Consider the following 22,740-nt stretch of genomic DNA (forward strand, 5'->3'; position numbering starts at 1 on the left):
GATATTTATCTCCCCTTCCTTGCATTGATTGGTTGACAGGGAGGAGGGTAATCAGCAATCAGAGGCATGGATTCAGGAGCTACAGCAGAGGTTCCCAAACACGGTCCTCAAGGCACCCCAATGGTCCAGGTTTTAGGTATATCCATGGCTCAGCACAGATGGTTAAATCAGACTGACTGAGTTACTAATTAGGTCACCTGTGGTCAAGCATGGATATACTTAATACCTGGACCGTTGGGGTGCCTTGAGGACCGCGTTTGGGAACCTATGAGCTACAGTCAGAACTAGACAGGAGAACAAACAGCAAACAGGCCACCAAAGGGTTACAGCTGATCTTAGCTACAGACTGGATTCTCCTCAGGTGCACCATCAGTGAAGGGCTGAGCACAGCTTCTCACACCATGATTAACAGCATTAGAGCAGGCTGCACTGATCCAGACTGTATGGAGGCTGAAGATCAGAGCAAAAAAAACAAACAAGCAGGTTTGTGACCCATCACACAGGTAGCTCTGGGAGGCAATGGAGTCCTCTCCCGCCGAACTTCTGCTCCCAAGGATTCACCTCTCCTCTACTGCTAGTTTGAATAGGTTAATTCAAATTCAATAATACACTTACAAAGCTTTAACACTGCGCCTCACGTTACATGCAAACTTTAACGCTATTTGAATAAGTGAGTGAAAAACACAATATTCATTCTATAGTGAAGGTCTATAGATCCAAGCACATTTTTTAGAGCTCTTCTATAGTGTTCCTGATTAATAGTGTTATACTGTTATACTGTATCTGAAGTGAGGAACATTTCATTTGAGTTGTGAGCTACTGTATCAGCTCTAGAGGAAACATTCAATTATTCTGCCAATTGACTATGCCTCACCTATTTCTATTATGCACGAGACAGAAATTATTCAGATATGATAAAATATGTTGATCTATAGAAATCAAATAGAAGGCCCACCTTGGGAGTGTGCAAGGAGCCCCTAGTTACATCACTGGACAGAGATTACTATATTACTATAGGAAACACTGGGAATAAAGGCAACTCCGCGCATATCGGGCCATGGTTGGAATGGAATCCAAGAATCCACTAGCAAGGGAGTAAGGGGGTTATTCTGTTTGGTACGGTGAAACGTACGTACGGTCCGTCACACCGTGTGTTTTCCGTACGCTCACGGTGAGCGTAAGTCCGCCCACAGAACAGCCGCACACGGACAGTCACAGACACCGACAATGGGGAGTGGCGTTCACTTGAGCGTACGCCACCGTGCACGGACAGATCTCTTTCTTAGCCACCGATACCTGGCGTACTTAAGAGCGTACGCCACAGTGCACGGACGGATCTCATCCGTTTTCCCACCGACACCTTCCGTATATCTGAGCGTACGCCACATGCAAACATGTTCTACTATTGTTCAAAATAAGACTTTAGAGTGTGATAGGCAGATGTTGGGATCCTTTGTTAGAGATATGTGATTGCAATAATGTGCTTGGTGGCATCTTACATACAGAGTGTGCTACATAAAGTTCATAGCAGATATGAAAGTGCATAAATGTATGTTCTTGGGGAAAAAAATACAGATTGTGTGCAAAATAGTGGCCATGGCCTTAGGACATTGCTCCACCATTGCAAGTAGAAATTGAGTCCAAAAACATCATTGTTGCTCTTAGACGTGATTTCTGTGTCTTTTCCATAATAAAAAAACTGGTATTTTTGTGTTTCAGTGAAAAAGTTGACACATGTTGATTCCTGTGAATTGAGTGTCCTGCTTTTTAAAGTAGAAAAAAACACTTTCTGAATGGGTGTAGATGGTTATAAAATAACTACCTTGACATATATAACCAGGTATTAGAATGAATATTACCTACAATTAAACCAACCTTTACATGTTGAGAAGTGTAGAAAGATATGCTTCCAATGTGTTTGAGGGCTGTGTGTGGCTTGCAGGTAGTGAAATAATGGTTTTCACTTAATAGCCTGCAGCATTGCTTATTACATTCAGGTGTATGTGTTTGACTAGTAATCAGCATTAATTAGCAGACCCAGGCATCCGCTCTCATGCGGTATCTCTAGGGGTGGTGTGGAGCTATCTTTGGCGTCCGGATGTTTTTGGGCCAAAATGCACGGCGCGTTCGCCGATCAAGGCGGTTGTGGCACCGTGCATTTTTGGTGCACACCCCATGTACGCCCATGTTTACACCCAGTTTTCCTCATTATTCCGGCCGCTCCCATAAAAACGCCCAGATGCCGCCCACAATGACCGTGCTCTTGTGGACAGGTTTTTTCGCATGGAGAGACCTGTCCGTGAGCGGTGTGAGGTCGCCGCACCTGCGCATTGTGAAAGATACGCATGCACAGATGAAAAAAAGCCTGGTCCGCCCGTATACGGTCCCACCATACCAAACAGAATAACCCCCTAAGTGAGGCTATGTGAATTCGAACCCAAATGAATGGGTCTGAATCATCCCTTTAATGTACTGTCTTAAACGATTGTAAGCTTGCGAGCAGGGCCCTCCTACCTCTATGATAGCTTGTTTCTACCCAGTTTGTTTTATCACTTTGTTTCCAATTGTAAAGCGCAATGGAATATGCTGGCTATATAACAAACTGTAAATAAATAAACATGTGCTTGTAAAGGCTCACACACACACTGTAGATTATCTTTCCAATCTGGCTGGTTGGAATGAAAATCTGTAAATTAGACAACGCAACGCAATAAGAGCCTGATTCTGACTCTCTCTGCACATGTTACATCTGCCCCACCTGCAGTGCACATGGTTTTGTCCATTAGAGAGAGAATTTGTTTTTGCAAGTGAACCAGAATTAATCACTGTTAATTTTATTTGAGCCAGGAAGGGGGAGATACAATATGGGTATTATACCATCCTCTGACAAAATAATGCAAAACTCGGCATCAGCCTTGAGTTGAAGGATTTCTTTTAAGTGGAGCTAATATAAAAAGTAAGATTAATAAACCAACCCAGTGTTCGACAATTTGACACATGCTAGCGCTTTACTTTCAGTGAAGAGATATTCATTGGAATGCAGTTTGTTAAAATGTAATAAACTAGTGACATCATTCTGATTAATATTGATAATCTGGTAATCAACAGGAGCCCCTAGATCTTGGTCATCCTGTATGCAGAACATGACCATGCTTATGACATATGCTACCGAATCTTTATTTCTATTAACTTGGATCAAATGAATGCCACATCTCGGGAAATCAGGAACTGATAAGCATATAACAGACATTAAAATCTCAGTTCATGATATTAAAACTATAAGAGGAAATATAATTACTCTTTCTAAACAGAAGTTAAAAACCTGATGTCGTTCAGGAAATAGCCAGAGGATTATCTGAAGTTGATGAAACACCGGTAAGAATAAAAGGCGATTTAACAAATGTGGAAGCAAGTCAGCGGGATGATTAGGGTAATGCAGAAGAGAATAATGGTTTGAAGGAACCATAAAAGATACATCATAAGAGAGAAGAATGATTGATGCAATGAGAAAAAAGGCTTTGAGAAGAGGCTTAATGCAATATTAAGTAGAGAAAAAATCCTCAATGTCTTTGTGGAACACCGATGGCAAATGTGAGCAGCTGACAGAAGTTAATGTAATAACACCTTGGTGACAGATTTATAAATGCTAAGGAAAATAAAGGTTAGCTAACAAAACTAATCAATTTTATGTGTCAGTCGCTGGAGGATTTATGTTGGAATTTCAATATACATGTCACACTGGTGGCATACCAGATTCAAAAACAGCCAAAGGGTCAAATTTCAGAATTGACTAATGGTTCGTACAAAATTACTAGATGACCTTACACTATTTCTCAGTGTTGATATTTAGAATTGAAAAGGACAAACTTTCTTCCGAGCTATGTGTAATTTAGCAGACATCATTGATCACAGATAATCCATTAACAGAGACCGAGCCAGTAAAGGGTAACAACTGAGGTAAAATGTACAATCTGGCAAATATTACACCGGGTGTTTGCACTGATTACATTGGTTCAGTTAAAACTAAATGGAAATGTTTTTGGGGCCTGTTTATAAAGCAATATTTGTGTTCTTTTCCAGAAAATACAGATGGGGCCGTTCTCTGTGTGTCTGTCAACGCGCCATCCTCTTGTATTTGGTGGATGGCGATCCAGCGGATGTGGATGAATGAATGTCCATTGCCGAGAATAGGGCACGCACGTGTCTTGACGTGTGCGTGCCCCATTCAGCGATTGGCAGTCGGCACGCCGGGAGCCACTCTGATGGGAGCAGCTCCATCTGTACACATTTTCAAGGGTTAGCAGCAAATATTAAGTATAATCCGAATGTATGTAGAATGTTTCTATGAGGAATGCAATGCTACCTGATTTACTAATATCTGGAATGTGATGCAGATCCAGTATTGACCCACACAGTTACCTCAATTTGAAGATGGTGGTAGCCCATTGTAGCCTATGGACTACTCACTGCTATGCTATGTCAGCTGTCAGATGCCACTTTGTATTCATTTATATAGTGCTGTATGTTATACCCACTGAAACCCTGCCTGGGACCTTGGATACTGAACATGGGTTGGAGCCAGGAATTCAGACATACTTGCCTCTTTGACACCACTGCCAGGACCCAGCTTGTCGCCGCTCACACAGGACACTTGGAGATTATGTTAGCCAGTCGGCAGCCTTCCTATGTCTGCCTCTCACACTGCAGCTGACCTAGGCTCGACCTGGGAATAACCCTGGTCGAGACCTGGATTGGACCATTTCACACAGGACCTGGGTCACGCCAGCTTGCCTCGGCAATAACACGATTTATCATCTTAGAGTAAAAGGTTATGTACTGTAGCTTAATATACATCCTACAATATTATATATCAATGCTTTTGTGAATTAAAGCAAGGTACACACTGGAGCATTGTCAGCACAATATGTTGTTTTGTAATGACATATCGCCTACATAGTATGTACAGTGGTTTGCTTGCGCTTGCGGTTGGTAGCGACGGTTGCTTGTTCCGAAGCTGAAAACAAGTGATATCACTAGCATTCTGTAGCATGCTAATGAAGGATGGAACATTGTCATTCCGCCCTTCATTAAAGTTGCTTCAATGTGTAGAGACAATCTGGGATAACGGGCATTCATTTCAAAGTCTGACGAATGCCGTTGATACAGCTTATACCCAGCTAGTGGCATCTTATTCTGACACACAGAATGCTACTGCTTTTGGCATCATAACTGTGACGACACCTCCGACACCTAGCCAAACCGGTCATACAGATTTTGAGTCTTGATTTGTGCTGCAAATCTCAACTGCAGTCTGTACAGATGGCAACATGTTAGAATATAGTGCATTATATCAATAAGAGATCCTTCCATCTCAGGGGTAGATGTATGAAGCAGTGATAAGGAAGGAGAAGTGATAAATTGCCTGATACTTTATCACCAACAAATCTGCTCCTGACTGTCCCTTTTTAAACCCAGCCTGTTACTTAACAGTCAGGAGCTGATTGGCCGGTGATAAAGTACCAGGCACTTTATCACTTCTCCTCCCTTATCACTGCTTCATACATCTACCCTTTTATAGTTAACAGTATCCGATCCTATTTTAATCAGTTCATCATTGTAAACTAGACTGTTCACTGTAAGCTGAAGCTTGTTACAATTGAAATACTTGGCAGCTTTTCTAAAATTCTATTACAAGATGACAGATAACTTAATTACTTGGAAGCCTAACAGTAAATAACATTTTCCTTGGCTGCTGAATTCTAAATATTATTATTATTATCATCATTAACAACAGTTATTTATATAGCACTGGCCTGTTCCAAGGCTATGATCTAGCCCAGGGCTGGGCAACACCGGCCCTCCAGATGTTAATGAACTACACATCCCAGGATGCTTTGCATTAGTTTTGCTATGTGGCCATGCTGAAACTGATGCAAGGCATGCTGGGATGTGTAGTTCATCAACATCTGGAGGGCCGGTGTTGCCCAGCCCTGATCTAGCCCCACTGCACTCTTGGCTAAGGGAGTAAGTTTGCTTCTTGAATATATGTGATGTTTTACATGAATAAAAGTAGAGTAGTAGTAATATGGTAACAACTAGGGATGCCAATCCCGGGCCATTTTTTCAATCCCGGGATTCGGGATTGAAAGATGCTCAATCCCGGGAATCCCGGGATCCCGGGATTGACTTCTTGGTGAAAAAGCAGGTAGCAGCAGGGCTCTTTAGCTGCACTGCATCTTTCTCCTTAGCTCTACCCCCTGTCCCTCAGTCCTTATATACTCTTTTCTCTCCTCCACGGTCCTTTTATCTCTCTCTCCCCTCTCAGTCCTCTCTCTATATCTGTCTCCCGCCTACCAATCTCTCTCTATATCTGTCTCCTCTCTCCCTCCTACCAACCTCTCTGTGTGCTTGGTGGCACGTGTCTAGCTGCTGGCTGGAGACCCGGCATGGCGATCAGCGGAACGTGCGGATGGCTGTTACCTAGCCAGTTGTCTTGTGCTGGTTTCTTCCTGGCTGGAGAGACATGGTGCGGCACGCAGGAGACCTAGCTGGGAGATGCGGCTGTCGGGTTGCGTAGCGTGACCTCTGATGTCACTCTGCGCACAAAGGGCAGCCGGGCAACGTCTGCACGAGACCCAGCGGGTGGACACGTATGTTGGGCTGCGCAGCGTGACCTCTGAGGTCACGCTGCGCACAGAAGAGGGGCAGCCAGGCAATGTTTGCTACTCAGCGCTGCCCGGCATTTAAAGAAAAACCCAAAATTCTGAAAAAGACTGTGCGGTAAGCAATCCCGAAATCCCGGGATTGGATGAGCCAATCCCGGGATTGAAATCCCGGTGATTTTAGGCCAAAATCCCGGGATCCCGCCGATCCCGATCCCGGGATTGGCCTCCCTAGTAACAACGTCTACAGCGGGTAAGGAGGCAGTCAATGACTGTATTAATTCTGTCTGACAAGGAATTATAAGGGAACAGTTGAGATACGTAGTCATGAAGGTTGGTGCAGTTTTGTGAATAACCTAGTGAATAAGAGGATGACTGGGGGACCTACTGCCCAAATTAACTTGTTTGTTCTTTCTTGCATAGATGAAACACTCCTGTACCTGCACCTGTGGCGGGCCATTTATTTGAGCAACTGCCATTTTTGTATCACTGTTCTGGAAGGTGTGGAAAGCATCAGCAGACAGAGAGCATACGGATCCTTTTAGTGTTGTATCAGAGGATTTTGGGGTGTTTCCACTCGCGAGATGCTCCTACGTATCACACAGATGGAGCGCCTCTCCGCCGGTGCCCGCATGATCCCCTCTCCACAGAAGAGAGGATATCATGTGGGCACCAGTGCTGTGTGAGAGGCGCTCACTAGGCTTGACAGGAGTTTAGGAGTACCAGCGCTGGGCTGCCGCGGAGTCAGCGTTGGACGCTGATAACGAGGATTACAGAAGTAAGGCAGCTGGCGATCTGCCAGGATTCAAACAGGTGCTACGCTGATAACGTAGCTTAAGGCAGTCTGGCAAGCTGCCAAGATTCATAGCTAGAGCGGCACGCGCTGCCGCCTTGAAACTAAACAAGTACCATTTTTTTTACTTGACTTCATATAACAAATGTGAGCGAGCCTGGGATATCTAGCATATATTTTGCACATTGTTGGCACTCAGAGGGTTAATCACTTCTTCCAAGACCATTAAAATTAGAATAAGCAATAAAAGTATCAATACACTTAACAAATCTATATCAAAGAAACCATGTCTAAATAGTCAGTTAGATGTAAGATGTCATTAGCAATTACTGAGCTTCCTATACAGTAGCTGTCATTTGTTCATCGCTAAAAGGAGCACTAATTATTAACTATTATTTCCCCCTAAAATTAGTAGCCAACATTCTAGGTTGGTACTGCGTGTGCTTCGGTCCCAGTGCCTGTCAGCTGTATTGTACAGGTGCCAGGACTGGGATTTAACTTCTACGGGCTGCCACTGAAGCAGCCCATGGAAGGTAGGGGCTAGTGAATGTGCAGTACAGAATACGCTACTGTGCATGTGCTGGTGCCTGTCATCACCCAAGCACCTGGACTGCAGCGGAGGCAGGGACTGCCTGGGACCATAGGCAGTGGAGATCAGCCAGGAGCAGCGACGGTGTGGATTGCCTAGGAGATGCAGTGGTGTGGATCACCAAGACCAGGAGCAGCATTGGGGGTGAGGGTGGCGATTGGTTTTGACATCGCCTCCCAGGAGCCGCCACGATCTTAGCTTCTTCCCTCAAGTCTTCGCTGTCTGCTGAATGGACAGACCTCTTTCTTAGGATACCTTCTCTGCCTTGCCTGCCACACAAAATGAACACCTGCTTGTACAGATGGAGTGCCTCTCAGTCAGCTCCGGGGCTCACCAGATTGCCCACATCTGACTGGGACGCGGGAGTGTCCCACATGCACACATGATATGGGCAATGTCCCATCTTCCTATCTAGAATTCCCATCTTAGTACATTTCCCCCAGAGTCTTATTCTGAATTGGGTGCAAAGCCAAAAAATAGAAGGGCTGAAATACATATCTTTTTTTTTTTTTTTGCATGAAGGGTAATTACTGTCTGCCTTTGCATGTAGTCCACACACTTTATTTCTACTGTGCAATTTAGATTTGAGTCTGAAATCTAAATCTCTTTAAATGCATTGCAACGTGGACACGGCTTAGAACAATATGAAATGGATTGGACTCACACCAAAATTCTTTAGGAAGTATTGAAAATGGAGTCACATGTGAGCTTGTACTGGCAAACATATAGATTTTATTGCTTTGCATTAAAAATATAATAAAGTAGTCCACTTATAGCAAGGTGAAATATAAAACCAAAGCAGAATACAGTGGAAATATTATGTATAACCTATTGTTCTCTCTGACTTATATCTCATATACTGTACCAGTAATACAATTTATAGCAGATTGCAGACAGAGCAGAGCATGGAAGGAATATCAAATGTAGAATGCATCTTCATGTATAGCAAACTGTTTTATAGACCTGCTCCAGTCTTACCGGCAGATACTTATCATATGATAAATGTCTATATAGTAATAGTACGTATCATATTGGACAGCTCCAATGTTTAATTGGTAATTGTTTTGTTAATAACCAGTCTTTAATGTAACCTAGTATTAACAGCTGTTAATTCTTGATACATGAACGTGCACATATATTCTCATTAGGATAAACGACTTGTGCAAATAGTACTAGATATTATCAGCAATTCAACCCCAAAACTACTGTAGGTTATGCATAGTGTCTAACAATAAACATAGACTATTATTAATGGCTTGTAGCCTTGTTGGCTTTTTCAGTATATATCATCTTTACTCATAGATTCACAAAGGTCTTTATTTAGATCTGATCGCAGTACAAATTTGTTTGGAAAATGGGCAAAACCATGTGCACTGCAGGTGGGGCTGATGTAACGGGCAGAGAGAGTTAGATTTGTGTGAGTTATTTTGTTTCTGTGCAGGGTAAATACTGGCTGCATTATTTTTACACTGCAATTTACATTTCAGTTTCAACACACCACACCCAAATTCAACTCTCTCTGCACATGTTACATCTGCCCCACCTGCAGTGCACATGGTTTTGCCCATTTTCCAAACAAATTTGTATTGCAATCAGATCTGAATAGGGGCCAAAATGTGAGAATTCACTATCCTTGTAATTTATTATACTGGGAATGGTCTTCGGATGGACAGCAATTTAGCTGTTGATGCAGAGATATTGGAAAACTATTTGTGTTACTATATGTGCCCCTGACAGACAACACATGTGCTATCTCATTAGATCATTCGTGTACTGTACAGAGCCCACGAAAATCAGTAATTACTTATTTATTATTATTTATTTATTAGCCGTTTCTTATATAGCGCACACATATTCCGCAGCGCTTTACAGAGACTATTTGAACATTCACATCAGTCCCTGCCCAGTGAAGCTTACAATCTATATTCCCTATCACATGTACACGCACACACAGACATTCTAGGGTTAATTTTGTTGGGAGCCAATTAGCCTAACAGTATATATATTTTTATGGATTGTGGGAGGAAACCGGAGTACCCGGAGGAAACCCACGCAAGTACGGGGAGAATATACAAACTCTGCACAGTTAGGGCCATGGTGGGAATCGAACACATGACCTCAGCGCTGTGAGGCAGTAATGCAAACAATTACACCATCCATACATATCACCAATCACCCACTTATATCATGGTTATTCATCACAGAACATACTTGTCTGGTATATAATAAATTATTCTCAATGGTATTGTACTAACCCTTTGATTATATAGCCAATCTGAAGTTCTTAATGTGTGAATCTCAGGTAGCAAGGTCTGGCCCATTCCTATGTATAGCCTAGAATATTGCTCTATGTCACCAAGATACTATGGGCTGGTCCTCACTGCTATTCCTCTTTGTCCTATAGATTTCTACATAAAATAGTATAAGTTATCAGCAAATGACTGCCACAATGCAAAGTACATATAAAGAAGTGCAGCACACTGAATGATACAGTGCTTGCTCATTCCAATAGTACGTTTCTCCAAAGCTTTCTCTAAACCGGAGGGTTAATAGAGTACAGTATATAACATGACTTGAAACCTATTAGTACAGATGGAGCTGGCCTAATCTATCCCCGGCGCTCAACAGATCCCTTGCGCTGGCGGCGCCGGCGATAGAGACTGGGACGCGCGTCCCAGAATGGCGGCGGCTGGGCAGCGTCTCCCAGCCCATCTCCGCTGCAAGGAGATGCTAACCAGTTCGGGGGGGGGGGGGTCGGAGCGGCGAGGGGGACCGGTGGTTGCCACGGGCGATCGGGCGTATCGTGCACGCGCGCCCTCCATCTGTATTTATCACTTTTATTGACAAAAACATATTAAATGACAGAAGCTAATTAGTGTTATGCACACTGGCACTCCAATGCATACAGGAAAATATGCATTAAATAAAGCGTACTTGTGCGCATAGATAAACCGTACCATTTTCTCCACTATGAGCAGGTACAGTATACTTACACAGTAATACACAAAAGAGTAGCGCTAACATAAATTTATCTTAGTGCTGCTACTCTTATGTCAAGGAAACTGGAGAAGGAAAGATGACTTTTTTTAGGCACTGCTTAATAAAATCTAATATACTTTATTGATATACATTAAAATGAGACTCATATGCACATATTATGATCACATGTACTAATGCCACTGAATAATTATAGATGAGAACAATATAGCAGTATCACAATTGTGGAAAAAAGAAAAATAAATATAAGTGAGAGGTGAAAAAAGGGTGAAAGTTTTCTTTGTATGTATCAGCCTTAGTTAGAAATGGTCTTAATATAGGGATTTTATCCCAGGAGGCATTAATTTAGCCCGGCTGATATTTACTATAACTAATATACTTGTGAATGTTACATAAACAACCTAAATAAAGTATGTGTAATAAAATATCTTTGATGGTACTTAAGTGATCATCACAGATGGATTACCACAGCATTGTCCCGTGGCATCCTCATAATGGTACATTTTTCTTATAATTATTAAATATAGATGCTCAGATCAATATCTTTAACAGGGAGATAAGTTTCTGTGTTTGGGAAAGAGAAAGAAAGAAATCAAGCTGCTCTCCTGTGTCTCAGATTGTTTCTGCTGTCCGGCCCTGTGTCTCCTGGACAGTGAACGGTCCGCATGAGAGAACAATTCTATAGAGACCAGATACTGAGAGCAGTACAAGGAAGATATAGGGATCTGCATTTGTGGCCCAGTGCCTAGTTTCACTCCTGTTAGTTAAAAACCAGCGCAGGGGGTCATACCTGGACTGGACCCAATGAGAGTCCCTTAACATGAGGTATAGGAAGAGTGTCAATTATATATCTGTTATTTACATATAGTCTTTATAAGCAATATACACTCTAATATAATATACTCTGAATTCCCAATAGTAGTTAATCATATCATCTACAGTATTTCTTGATTGAAAACCCCTGTGGTACATTCTATCCATAAAAAAACAGTAAAAGGGTAGATGGGCTGAATAGAAATATAGGTACTTATGTAGTATCTGGGCGTCCGATTTAGAAATCGGATCGGATCGCATCGCATCGCATCGCATGCGACCAAATCGTATGCGATGGTCAAGATTTTTCCATAGGATTCAATGTTAAAATGGTCTGAGTCCATTTTAACATAGAATTCAATGGGAAAAAGGGGTCCTTTTCCTTTCCCCACTATCCAAGTGGGCATGGAGTTGGATATAAACCTGTGGCGAGCGTAGCGAGCCACCGAGCCCGAAGCGTGGCGAGCGTAGCGAGCCCCGCGAGGGGACACAGAATACTTTTTAAGAAATATGCGTCCCCTCGCGGGGCTCGCTTCGCTCGCCACGATTCGGGCTCGGTGGCTCGCTGCGCTCGCCACACTATATAGAATCAACTCTATGCCCACTTGGATAGTGGGGAAATGAACAGGACCTTCTTAACATTGAATCCTATGCAAAATCGAATCGCATCGCATCTGATTGTATGCCTTAAGGTAAGGTATACAATCACAAAATCGGCAGCCCAGATACTACATAAGTACCGAAATATATTTAGCTTAATAGGCATTCCATATCTCTCCTGTAGGCATCTCTAATCCCCATCTGTGACGGTCATACCCACTCCTGGACGCGCGTTTCGCCTAGAGGCTTGTTCACCAGCTTTTGCTACTCTTATGTGTACAACTACTTTTCAAGGAGCTACGGTTGGAAACACAACCCTATTTAAGTGCCTTATATACCTTTTGGTCAGAACCAGATTAAAGGGGGTGCCCAGGGGGTATGTTACCCTAGGTCCCCCTAGCCTCAGGGGCCCCCCATACCTGCTGTCAGTGAGAGCCGGATTTGAGGAGGTTCACATACCTCTGTCTTGCTCCTTCTAACGGCAGCTCTATAAGCCAGTTTGTCCTCCCCTGTGTTTCTCCCCTGTTTGCAGGTGGACTCAGCGTCAGTGGCAAATGCAGAGGGGACTGATTGGGACCATAACCGAGTGACTGCTAACATTACTGAGCAGTACTCTATTCATCCGGACTGTGGCAGACAATTATTCTAAGATGCTCATGGCTCAATCAGTTGCTTTGCTGTAAGGGTTTTAGATTGGTTGTAATGGCTGCGGCAGTCTGGAGGAACTGAGAGCTGAACAAAGCGCTGGAGCCTGCATCCCAGATGGATTCTGTGTGTGGGGACCTACTTCTGGATCCTGCCGGCCACCAGGGGAATCAGCAAGGTGCTGCATGCTGTGGCTGGTGGCAGCCTGCATATTCACCAGTGTGTGGTAAGTGTATTTTCAAACCTTTTTCTGCCAATCTATCTCCCCCTCTCTCTCTGCCCTCATTCATCTCTCTCTCTCCCCTCCTCCCCCCTCTCTCTCACACCCCTTTCTCTTTCTCTGCCCTCATTCCCGCCTTTCTATGTATGTATGAAAGACAAGGGGGGGGGGGGGGGCGCATAAAAATTTATTTGGGCCAGATCTGCATCTGAGTTTGGCAGCCGTGTGTAATGTTGTCTAAACGCAAAACATATTTTATAAAGGTGCAATCATTACAAGGCAAAAGCATGCCTTGTAAATGACTGGCCCTTTAAAAAACTTCTGAGTTTGTCCAGCATTCTGCATGGCCACTAAACTCAGATGCTATTAAATATTAAGTACCCCATGCCCCATGGAGCCTTAATCCGGCTCTACTTTTGGTAAAACTGCTTACAGTATACTTACACCCTATGGCGTGATTTTCAACCTCTTTACCGTGCAGCACACTAAATAAGATTTTAAAATTGCCAAGGCACACCATGAGATCCCCACAGGGCAAAACACATTGGCCCCCACAGGAAAAAAACAAAAACCTATTGTCCCCATATAAAAAACAATCACACTGTTCCCCACAGGTAACAAAAATAAAATACATTGGCCCTTTACATGAAAAGAAGAGGCCAGTAAATAACAGTTGAACTGGTGGTGGCTGTAAACTGGTTTGGGCATCTTTAGATCTGGGGGCACACTTGAGAACAGCTCAAGGCACACTAGTGTGTCACGGCACAGTGGTTGAAAAAACACTGCCCTATGGTGTGATATCCCTAGACAGTGTTAGTAGAAAAAGCTAAGTCCACATTACTGTACCTTACTTATACACACTATAGTTTTCCCTCTGAGGAAGCTTCCCTCATGTAGATGTTTGGTGGAGTTCCCTCAAATTTTAGAGCTGTAACCCCTGGTAAGATTCTAATGGCAGGAAATGGGAAGTGTATGCTAAATGGCTTTATAGCACTGCTACATCCTGGACCTGCTGGGATCAAGAACTGGGGCTATAGTGTTTGGTTTTGAAATGTGAGCTAATGGATGGGGACTTAGAGGACATCTTCCCACTTGATCTACAAGGGAGAATAGCATCCTTAAGATAGAGACTTAATTTAATTTTTCTCCTTTTAACACAAGACTACTAGAAACTAATGACATTAACATAGAACATTGGGACCTGGCCATTGTAAAGGCCGATATACACTAGCCGATTTTGAGCTGAAAGCCGCTCATAACACCAAATTTGAGCGGCTTCAGCTCAAAGCTGCCCAGTGTGTATGGCCTGGCGATGAGCAATGAGCGGTGAGGCATTGATGTGAATATCTGGCCATTCTAAAATTTGCTCATTCCTAGTAAATTGATAGGATAAAGTCTTCGGAATGTTGTCTCAGCCCACAGTATTGTTGCCTTATTTTGTGTAGGTGACAAATGTACTTTAAAGCAATACATAAGATTTGCCTTAAATTACACACAGTATAAATGAGCATACATACAGTAGGGTGTGTTTTATTGTGAGGAACATATAAATATGTATTCATACGATATTATACCTTTTTGCGTTGCTGTTCTTTCATCTGCTTGAGTTGCCTTTCTTCTTCCACCTTTTGCATCTGCCTATAAGTCTGCTGTACTGGCTGGAATAAGTATTAGATATTATGAGACATTAATTGCAATGGAAGTTGAGTTGAAGTAATTTTTGTAAGTAAAGTAATTACAGTACCAGGTATACAGTACTAATCAATAAACCCATGTATAACGAAATATGGCTAAAGCTACAGTATATGTATTGCTGGTACCAACTGCCTTGATTACACTAATAATATATGCATTGCATCTGTATGAGTAAAATGATCAGTTCATACTTACATTATGTGTAAATTTGGTATCACTAAAGGTGCCCACAGACGCTACAATTATCGAATGCGTTTTGTACTTTTTAAGCACAAATTGCATCTTATGTACAATTATTGGATGTTGTTTATGTTCCCTGGAGCCCGATATTGTATGTCTAAAAAAGTACGTGCTGCACGTACTTTTTAGACTACATCTGAAATTTAACATTACAAACATGGGTTCATCACATGCATCCAAGTGCACATCTCATAGCAAGCTGGAAGAAAAATTGTATAGAACCATTGTACAGTCAAAAACGCATAGCACAGTACAATTGTAGCGTCTGTGGGCACCTTTAGGGTTTGCCGCCAACTCTATCTCACGTCTCTCCAATTCTAGAAAGCACCCCACCCTATCTCACATCTCTACAATTCTAGTAAGAACAGAATCCTATCTCACATCTCTACAATTCTAGTAAGAACCCAATCCTATCTCACATCTCTCCAATTCTAGTAAGAACCCAATCCTATCTCACATCTCTACAATTCTAGTAAGAACCCAATCCTATCTCACATCTCTCCAATTCTAGTAAGCACCCAACTCTATCTCACATCTCTCCAATTCTAGTAAGCACCCAACCCTATCTCACATCCGCACCCAACCCTATCTTACGTCTCTACAATTCTAGTAAGCACAGAAATAAGGCACTAGGTCTGCAGAGATGGCGCATGGGGCTCAACTGATATGTGAAAAAATCTGGACCCGTTAGGGAATATATTAACCAGATAGGTAAGCTTTATTACATATAAAATTTTAACAGACAATATTTAAAAATGCAGGTTCAAATTTGCAAAGGTGATATTGGATGGTATCCTCCCGTCAGTGTATTGGCATCCAGCGTGACATGTTTCGGAGGTAACTCCTTCTTCAGACGTGGATCTACCGAAAGCGGAAGAGCAGAAAACTGGCGGTGACCTTGCGGCAGCAGGGTAGAGCCCTCCAGGCACCTCACCACTGTTGCTCTCACTTGCTCAGGCGGATGTCAGGCAACTTCCACAGATCAGTAAGCAGAGATCCAGGTGACAGGGAGGCACGTGCGGGGGGGGGGGATACCCATGGGAGGCAATGGAACCAGTGCCCCCATAAAGGCTGGCGCCCGGCGGGAGATTACTCCACTGCCTCCGGGAGTTCCGCCACTGATTTATCACCATCAGTCGCTAAATAGGGGGCCTTTACAACTTTTTGCAATGGGGCCTACGAATATCTAGTTATTCCCCTGATTGTAGGTGTCCTTGTCTTTCCCTTGTTTTACATACTCTAAGATATAAATCATTATTGCAGGAATGACTTTGCCAAAAATGATTTCTCTTTGACAATGTTTTGGTGATTTTATAGGCTCCAAGGAGACAAAGCAACGATTCTCTTTTGTACCTTCCAACTTATTCCAGTCTGCAAATGTTGCATTGTACGTGTTTCCTCGCCCAGGTCCTGGGTAACAGCAGGGCTCCTTGGCTGCAAAAGAAGTAGACAATCTTGTACTGTACACCAGGAAAATATGTCACATCAGTAAATAAGAAGTCAGTGGCATGTATTTTTCTGGATCACATAAACAGGAATGTTTGATAAATAGCAATACTGTAACTAATACATGTGGTACCATTAGTATTACGGTTTTACCTGTGTATGCTGAAACTCCTTCATTTTCCACTGCCTTTCCTCTTCTTCTGCCTTGTGGGGTTATATGTAAGATTGTAGTTAATAAATAATACTTAGTATCCAAAAATGTTCATATACAGTAAAGTGCAAGTAATTTTGATTAATAATTGCATTTAATGAGTTAAATACCAAATCTCACTTATCTTTTAAAATATAAACCCGTGTATTTAATGGTCTGATGTAGGAGATCCTGGTACTTGTGTATTATAACGGCGCCCAGTTTTGTTACGTATGGTAACGTAGTGAAATCGCATTGCATCGCATTACGTTATAGTACCATGCAATGCAATTTTAACCTTCCCGCTCCCTGTCCTTCCCGCCCCCTGTCAGTGGTCATTACTGTGTCAGATGTATGATATTGCAGGTGTGAATGTGTCCAGAAACTGCCCCCATTTTCCACACCACCCCAAAGCGTAGCGAGCGGCGGCGGCGGAGCGCGTCCTCCGACCTTTTCATATCCCCACTATCCACGTCGGCGTGGAGTCGACTATATATAGAGTGGCGAGTGCAGCGAGCCACCAAGCCCGAAGCGTGGCGAGGGGACGCGGAATACATGTTAAGTAATCCGCGTCAGCTCACCACTCTTCGGGCTCGGTGGCTCGTTGCGCTCGCCACACTATATAAAATCAACTCACATCACACAGTACTATACACGGTAACATAGAAACATAGAATTTGACGGCAGATAAGAACCACTTGGCCCATCTAGTCTGCCCCTTTTTTAAACAAGTTACCTCAAACCATATTTGATCCTTTTTTTTTGTAAGGATATCAGAATGCCTATCCCAAGCATGTTTAACTTGTACTACTGTATTTGCCTCTACCACCACTGATGGGAGGCTATTCCACTTATCTACTATAAAAAAATAAATTAAATACTACTCTTTCTGTGAAGTAATTCTTCCTCACATTCCCCCTGAATCTTCCTCCCTCTAGTTTCAGTGCATGTCCTCGTGTTCTGTTGCTCCTCTTCCTGTGAAGAATGTCTCCCACCTGTACCTTGTTAAAACCCTTGATATATTTGAAAGTTTCTGTCATGTCCCCTCTTTCCCTTCTCTGCTCTAAATTATACATATTAAGATCTTTTAGTCTTTCCTGGTACGTTTTGTGATGTAGGCCATGCACCATAATAGTTGCCCTTCTTTGTACAGTCTCTAATGTATTTATATCCTTCTGGAGATATGGCCTCCAGAACTGAACACATGACTTTTAGATGAGGTCGTCCCAATGATCCACAGTATACAGTGGCATTATTACTTCTTTGTTTCTACTGCTGATACCTCTCCCTATGCAACCAAGCATCTGACTTGCCTTCTTCATTGCTTTGCGATGCGATTTTCCTACGCAGAATAGCCCACTAAGCTATTTGCTTATTGGGCGCCGTGATAATACACAAGTACCGAGATCCTCTCTGCTTGCACTGGGGTTGTTCACAGTTAAGTATTGGGAGAGGGTTCATGAACATCTCACTTTTATGTGTGGAAATGTATGTGGAACCTGCTGATCTTGTCAGTTCAGATGATGGACTTTGGGGGAGATATACTAAGCCTTGGAGAGCCATATAGTGTAGAGAGATAAAGTACCAGCCAATCAGTTCATAACAGTAATTTTTCAAACACAGCGTGTTGCATGACAGTTAGGAGCTGACTGGTTTTTACTTTACCTCTCTCCTTTACATTCTACCTAAAGCTGGCAACATAATCCATGTCAAATTAGCCACACAGACAGGTGGTCAAGTAAGATGAGATCCAGCCATTCAGCCACTGATGCCTAGAGGCTGAATCATTGCCAACCTCCCTGGGACCTGTGGGTACAGTTGGAAGATGATTCCACAAACAGGCCGATAGCCATCATACCCTGCAAAAATCTGATTGATTTTTAAGTGATTTCTGTGGACATATTGAAATATTTTACGTGACCGATATTGGCTGCCTTAATACAGCATAAAGGTGCCCATACATGGTACAATTATTGTATACAATTTGGACTAGATAGCATCGCATCGGTTTTGCAATGCAATGAGATGTGTGATGGGAGCATCTCATCGCACCCAGCAATGTGATGCTTTGCGAGTCCGGTGGCATGGTTTTGCTTTGTAAATGATTGCCCCTTTAAAAAACCTCTGACTTTTGCCACCATCCTGCATAGCAGCCAGACTTGCCACACATTACATCTCATCCATGGAAATAAGCGAATACATCTCATCCACTGGAAATAAGAGAGAATCATCCTATGATCTAATGTTGGACAATCCAAAGTGCAAGAGAGATCGTACATTTTTCAGCATTTCTATAGTATACAGTATATGTACATAAGTTTGGTGACTTATAATTTTATTATCTTTGCTGCTTTGGTGCGCAGCGCCATAGGTGGAATTGTTTATTATAAAGAGAGGCGAGGGCCAGTGTGCTGACTTGGTATGGCCCTCCTCTTCTCTTTTAGCGCAGTAGACTCTAGCCTTGTACTAGAATCTTCTACACATGCACATACATATATTGCCAGGCACCCCCGCAATGTGTTCCCTTAAACTTCACTACTTTATATGCACAAATATCTAGTCTACTTCCAAAGAGTTAAGTATACACATATGTATATATTGCCAACCGTAGCGCCATTTATGTAGGCACCCCCGTAGTGCCATACACAAAATGCTCCCCGTAGTACCATATACGTAAGGTCAATCATAGTGCCATATACTGTATGTAATGCCCCTGTAGTGCCAAATACATAATGCTCCCTGTAGTACCATATACATAATACTCTTGTAGTGTCAAATACTTAATGCTCCCCGCAGTGCAATATACATAATGCCATAGTAATACCACCGCTGCGGATCTCCCTCTGAAATACTGTACAGCAGCTATGGTCTGGACCCCGGTAGCTCTGCCCTCTCTGCCACGGGTAGCTACACCTTCTTTTCAGAATCCACTTCACAGGGCGGTGCGACGAGCATCTAGCTGCCATCACTGCAGCTGCCTGTTAGACAGAGTGACAAGCGCAGTGCTGGCAGCAGGACAGCAGCATTATGGATGCAGAGCAGGGAGAGCACCATTTCTGCTTGTCGCCTCCCTGCTCTGCATCCTATGCTGAGCGGGTAGCGCCAGCCCTGGTGAGGGGGGGGGCAAACATTAGGGTGTGCCACCCCTGCCCATGAGTATGTTTGATGGTGACTTGCTCCTGAGGAAGCCGGAGGTGTATATTCCAGGGAAATGCGTTGAGCACACCAAAAATCGCTGACTTCATCCTAAAAGTGACCAAGTTAATCATTATCCCTCTGACGTCCCTTTGAATATCTGGATAAAATCGTATGGGTTACACAAGAAGGGAAGATCGTCACATGGGAATCTTGAGCCTTTGAAAACATAAGGCACCACAGAACTCTTGTTGTCACAGACATCTGGCTACAAATCTACCAGACAAATTGGATGGTAATATACTATTACACCTGTCAGCTTCAAACATTCCCCTACTAAGGGACTATTCAGGGCCAGCGCCACCACTAGGCAAATCTAGGCATTTGCCTAGGGCGCCGGCCAGTGGAGGGCGGCATTTCGCCCCCCCCCCCCCGTGCCACGGGGGTACCTGTCCTGCGGCTGTGTATATAAAGCTTGCGGCGGCGGCAGCGGGGGGTCCCTGCAGTCAAGAAATAACGAGCGCTATCCGCCTGGCTACGCGGAAGCGCTTCCGTTGTGGAAACACTGGCCAATTATTTTTCATATTAAATGTATGTATGTATGTATGTATGTATTATATATGTTCATTTTTATTAAATAATTTTTAGAGAACCGTGTAATTATTGAAACAGCAAGCGCTGGCACATATCCTTCTTTTTTCTATCCTAAATCTAGGGTTTTGACAAACCCTGTGCCAGCAGCTATTGCGCAACACACACCATCTGTTTTGTTTCATGTTTGGTGGTGAGTTTTGATTAAAATAACACAAAGATGATCTGAATAATACAAAGATATTTACAAATTATAAATAATGACTTTGTATCCACCTATGTGCTGCTGTCATTCCAGAGACCCTGCCACCTTCCTATGGTCCATGCCTCCTTGTGAGTCCTGTCCTCTCCCTCTTCCCAGCCATGGCTTATTACCTGCTGCAGATTCTGGTGTGTGGCTAGAGCACAGCACCACCTGCAGGCACAAGTAAGCACCTGGGGGTTGATAGGGATGTATTTATTCATGTAATCTGAAGGGCAGGGGGAAAAGGGGGAATTTCTATACCAACCCCAGGTGTAGTTACAGCCCTGCTCTGTGCTACAAGCTTCTGTGCAAACCAACTTCTCTATACTTTTATGAAGATTGTCTTTCCCTTGTTTTACATACTCTCAGATATAAATCACTATTGCAGATATACATTTGCCAAAAATCTCTAATATATTAACCCAGAACTGTCAATCTGTGAGTGTGTGTATAACGCTGGGTGGAGTGATAGTCAACTACGCCCCCCAGCATTATACACTCACCCACACATAAGATTGACGGTTCTAGCCTATTGTGACTGCAGCCACCTGTCCGCCCAGTGTCCAACCTCCTTCCCCAGCCTCCTGCTCACCTGGACGCAGCATTCGCCGGTCCCCAGCGCCAGCCCCAATCTCCTTAGTGCCCCCTTCTCTGAGGCTAATCCGGGGAGAAGCTCCACCCTGAGGCGGAACTACTAGCAGTGGAGCTGCCAGTCAACTGCACCAAGGACCCTCCACCAACGAGATAACTCCGCACAGAGAGCAGGGGCAGGGGAGCCTGTGTAGGACCACACTACCCGGCTCTGTCATTGCTAGGGACTGTGTTCAACTTCTACAAAACACTGCTCTCCCTTCTTCCTCCTCACCCCCTCCGCTCTGCTACCCCACTTCCCTCACCATCCCCCCACTTCCCTCACCCATTCCCTCACCTCCCCTCCGTCTCCTCCCCCCCTTTCATCTCCACCAACCGCTTTCCTCCCCCCCATTCCCTCTCCCATCCAACCCTTCCCTCTCCACCCCCACCCCCCAACCTCTTTCCTCCCCTCTCTTTCACGTCCTCTATCCTCCTTTTTCTCTCTGACATCCTCTCGCTCACTCCTGCATGGTGTAAGTGCACAGAGAGCAGGGGCAGGGGAGCCTGTGCAGGACCACACTACCCGGCTCTGTCATTGCTAGGGACTGTGTTCAACCATACCTCCCAACTTTTAAAGTTGGGAGGTCGGGCGTTCCCGAAAAGGGGGCGTGGCCTCGAGAAAAGGGGCGTGGCCTCACAGGGTGACTCGAAATACGACCACACCCCCGTTTTCGCCGTTCGTCGTAATATTATCGTGGTTTATATCTCCCAACCGTTTCGGGAAGCCGGGACTGCGGTAAGCAGTACCGGGACGACGGGACATCGGCCGTAAATCGTGAATGTCCCGCCGAATCCGGGACGGTTGGGAGGTATGGTTCAACTTCTGCAAAACACTGCTCTCCCTTCTTCCTCCTCACCCCCTCCGCTCTGCCACCCCACTTCCCTCACCATCCCCCACCTTTCCCACCCCCTTCCCTCTCCCCCCTCCCTCTCTTCCCCCTTCTCCCTTCCACCTCTTCTCCCCCCCCCCCTTTTCTCTCCCTCCCCCGGTAATTATTTATTATCTGGGCTCCCATGTTAAATGCACCCCATTTTTTCATACCCCTACTATCCAACTACGCATGGAGTTGATTTTATATAGTGTGGCGAGCGCAGCGGGCCACCGTGCCCGAAGCGTGGCGAGCGGACCCGGTCTCATAAGAAAAACGGGAGCCCAGATATTACATAAGTACCCTTCCCCCTCCTTCCTCCCATCCAACCCTTTCCTCCCCCCCCAGTACCTCTCCCCTCTCTTTCACATCCTCTAT

General features: G+C 44.0%; 1 protein-coding gene across 2 annotated transcripts in view; it reads right to left on the reverse strand.

The window, feature by feature from the left end:
- The window catches only part of EPSTI1 (epithelial stromal interaction 1), an 89,950-nt gene that overhangs the window by 19,467 nt on the left and 47,743 nt on the right, over positions 1-22,740 (reverse strand). For both annotated transcript variants that reach the window (XM_083168939.1, XM_083168938.1), the window contains 3 exons: positions 16,854-16,904; positions 16,608-16,688; positions 14,894-14,977 (listed from right to left, as the gene is read on the reverse strand). In XM_083168939.1, coding sequence (XP_083025065.1) covers positions 14,894-14,977; positions 16,608-16,688; positions 16,854-16,904 — 216 coding nt within the window. The remainder of the gene's footprint in view (positions 1-14,893; positions 14,978-16,607; positions 16,689-16,853; positions 16,905-22,740) is intronic.

The sequence above is a fragment of the Crinia signifera genome, chromosome 2, assembly GCF_055691185.1.
Source record: "Crinia signifera chromosome 2, ASM5569118v1, whole genome shotgun sequence".
In the NCBI taxonomy this organism is placed as follows: domain Eukaryota; kingdom Metazoa; phylum Chordata; class Amphibia; order Anura; family Myobatrachidae; genus Crinia; species Crinia signifera.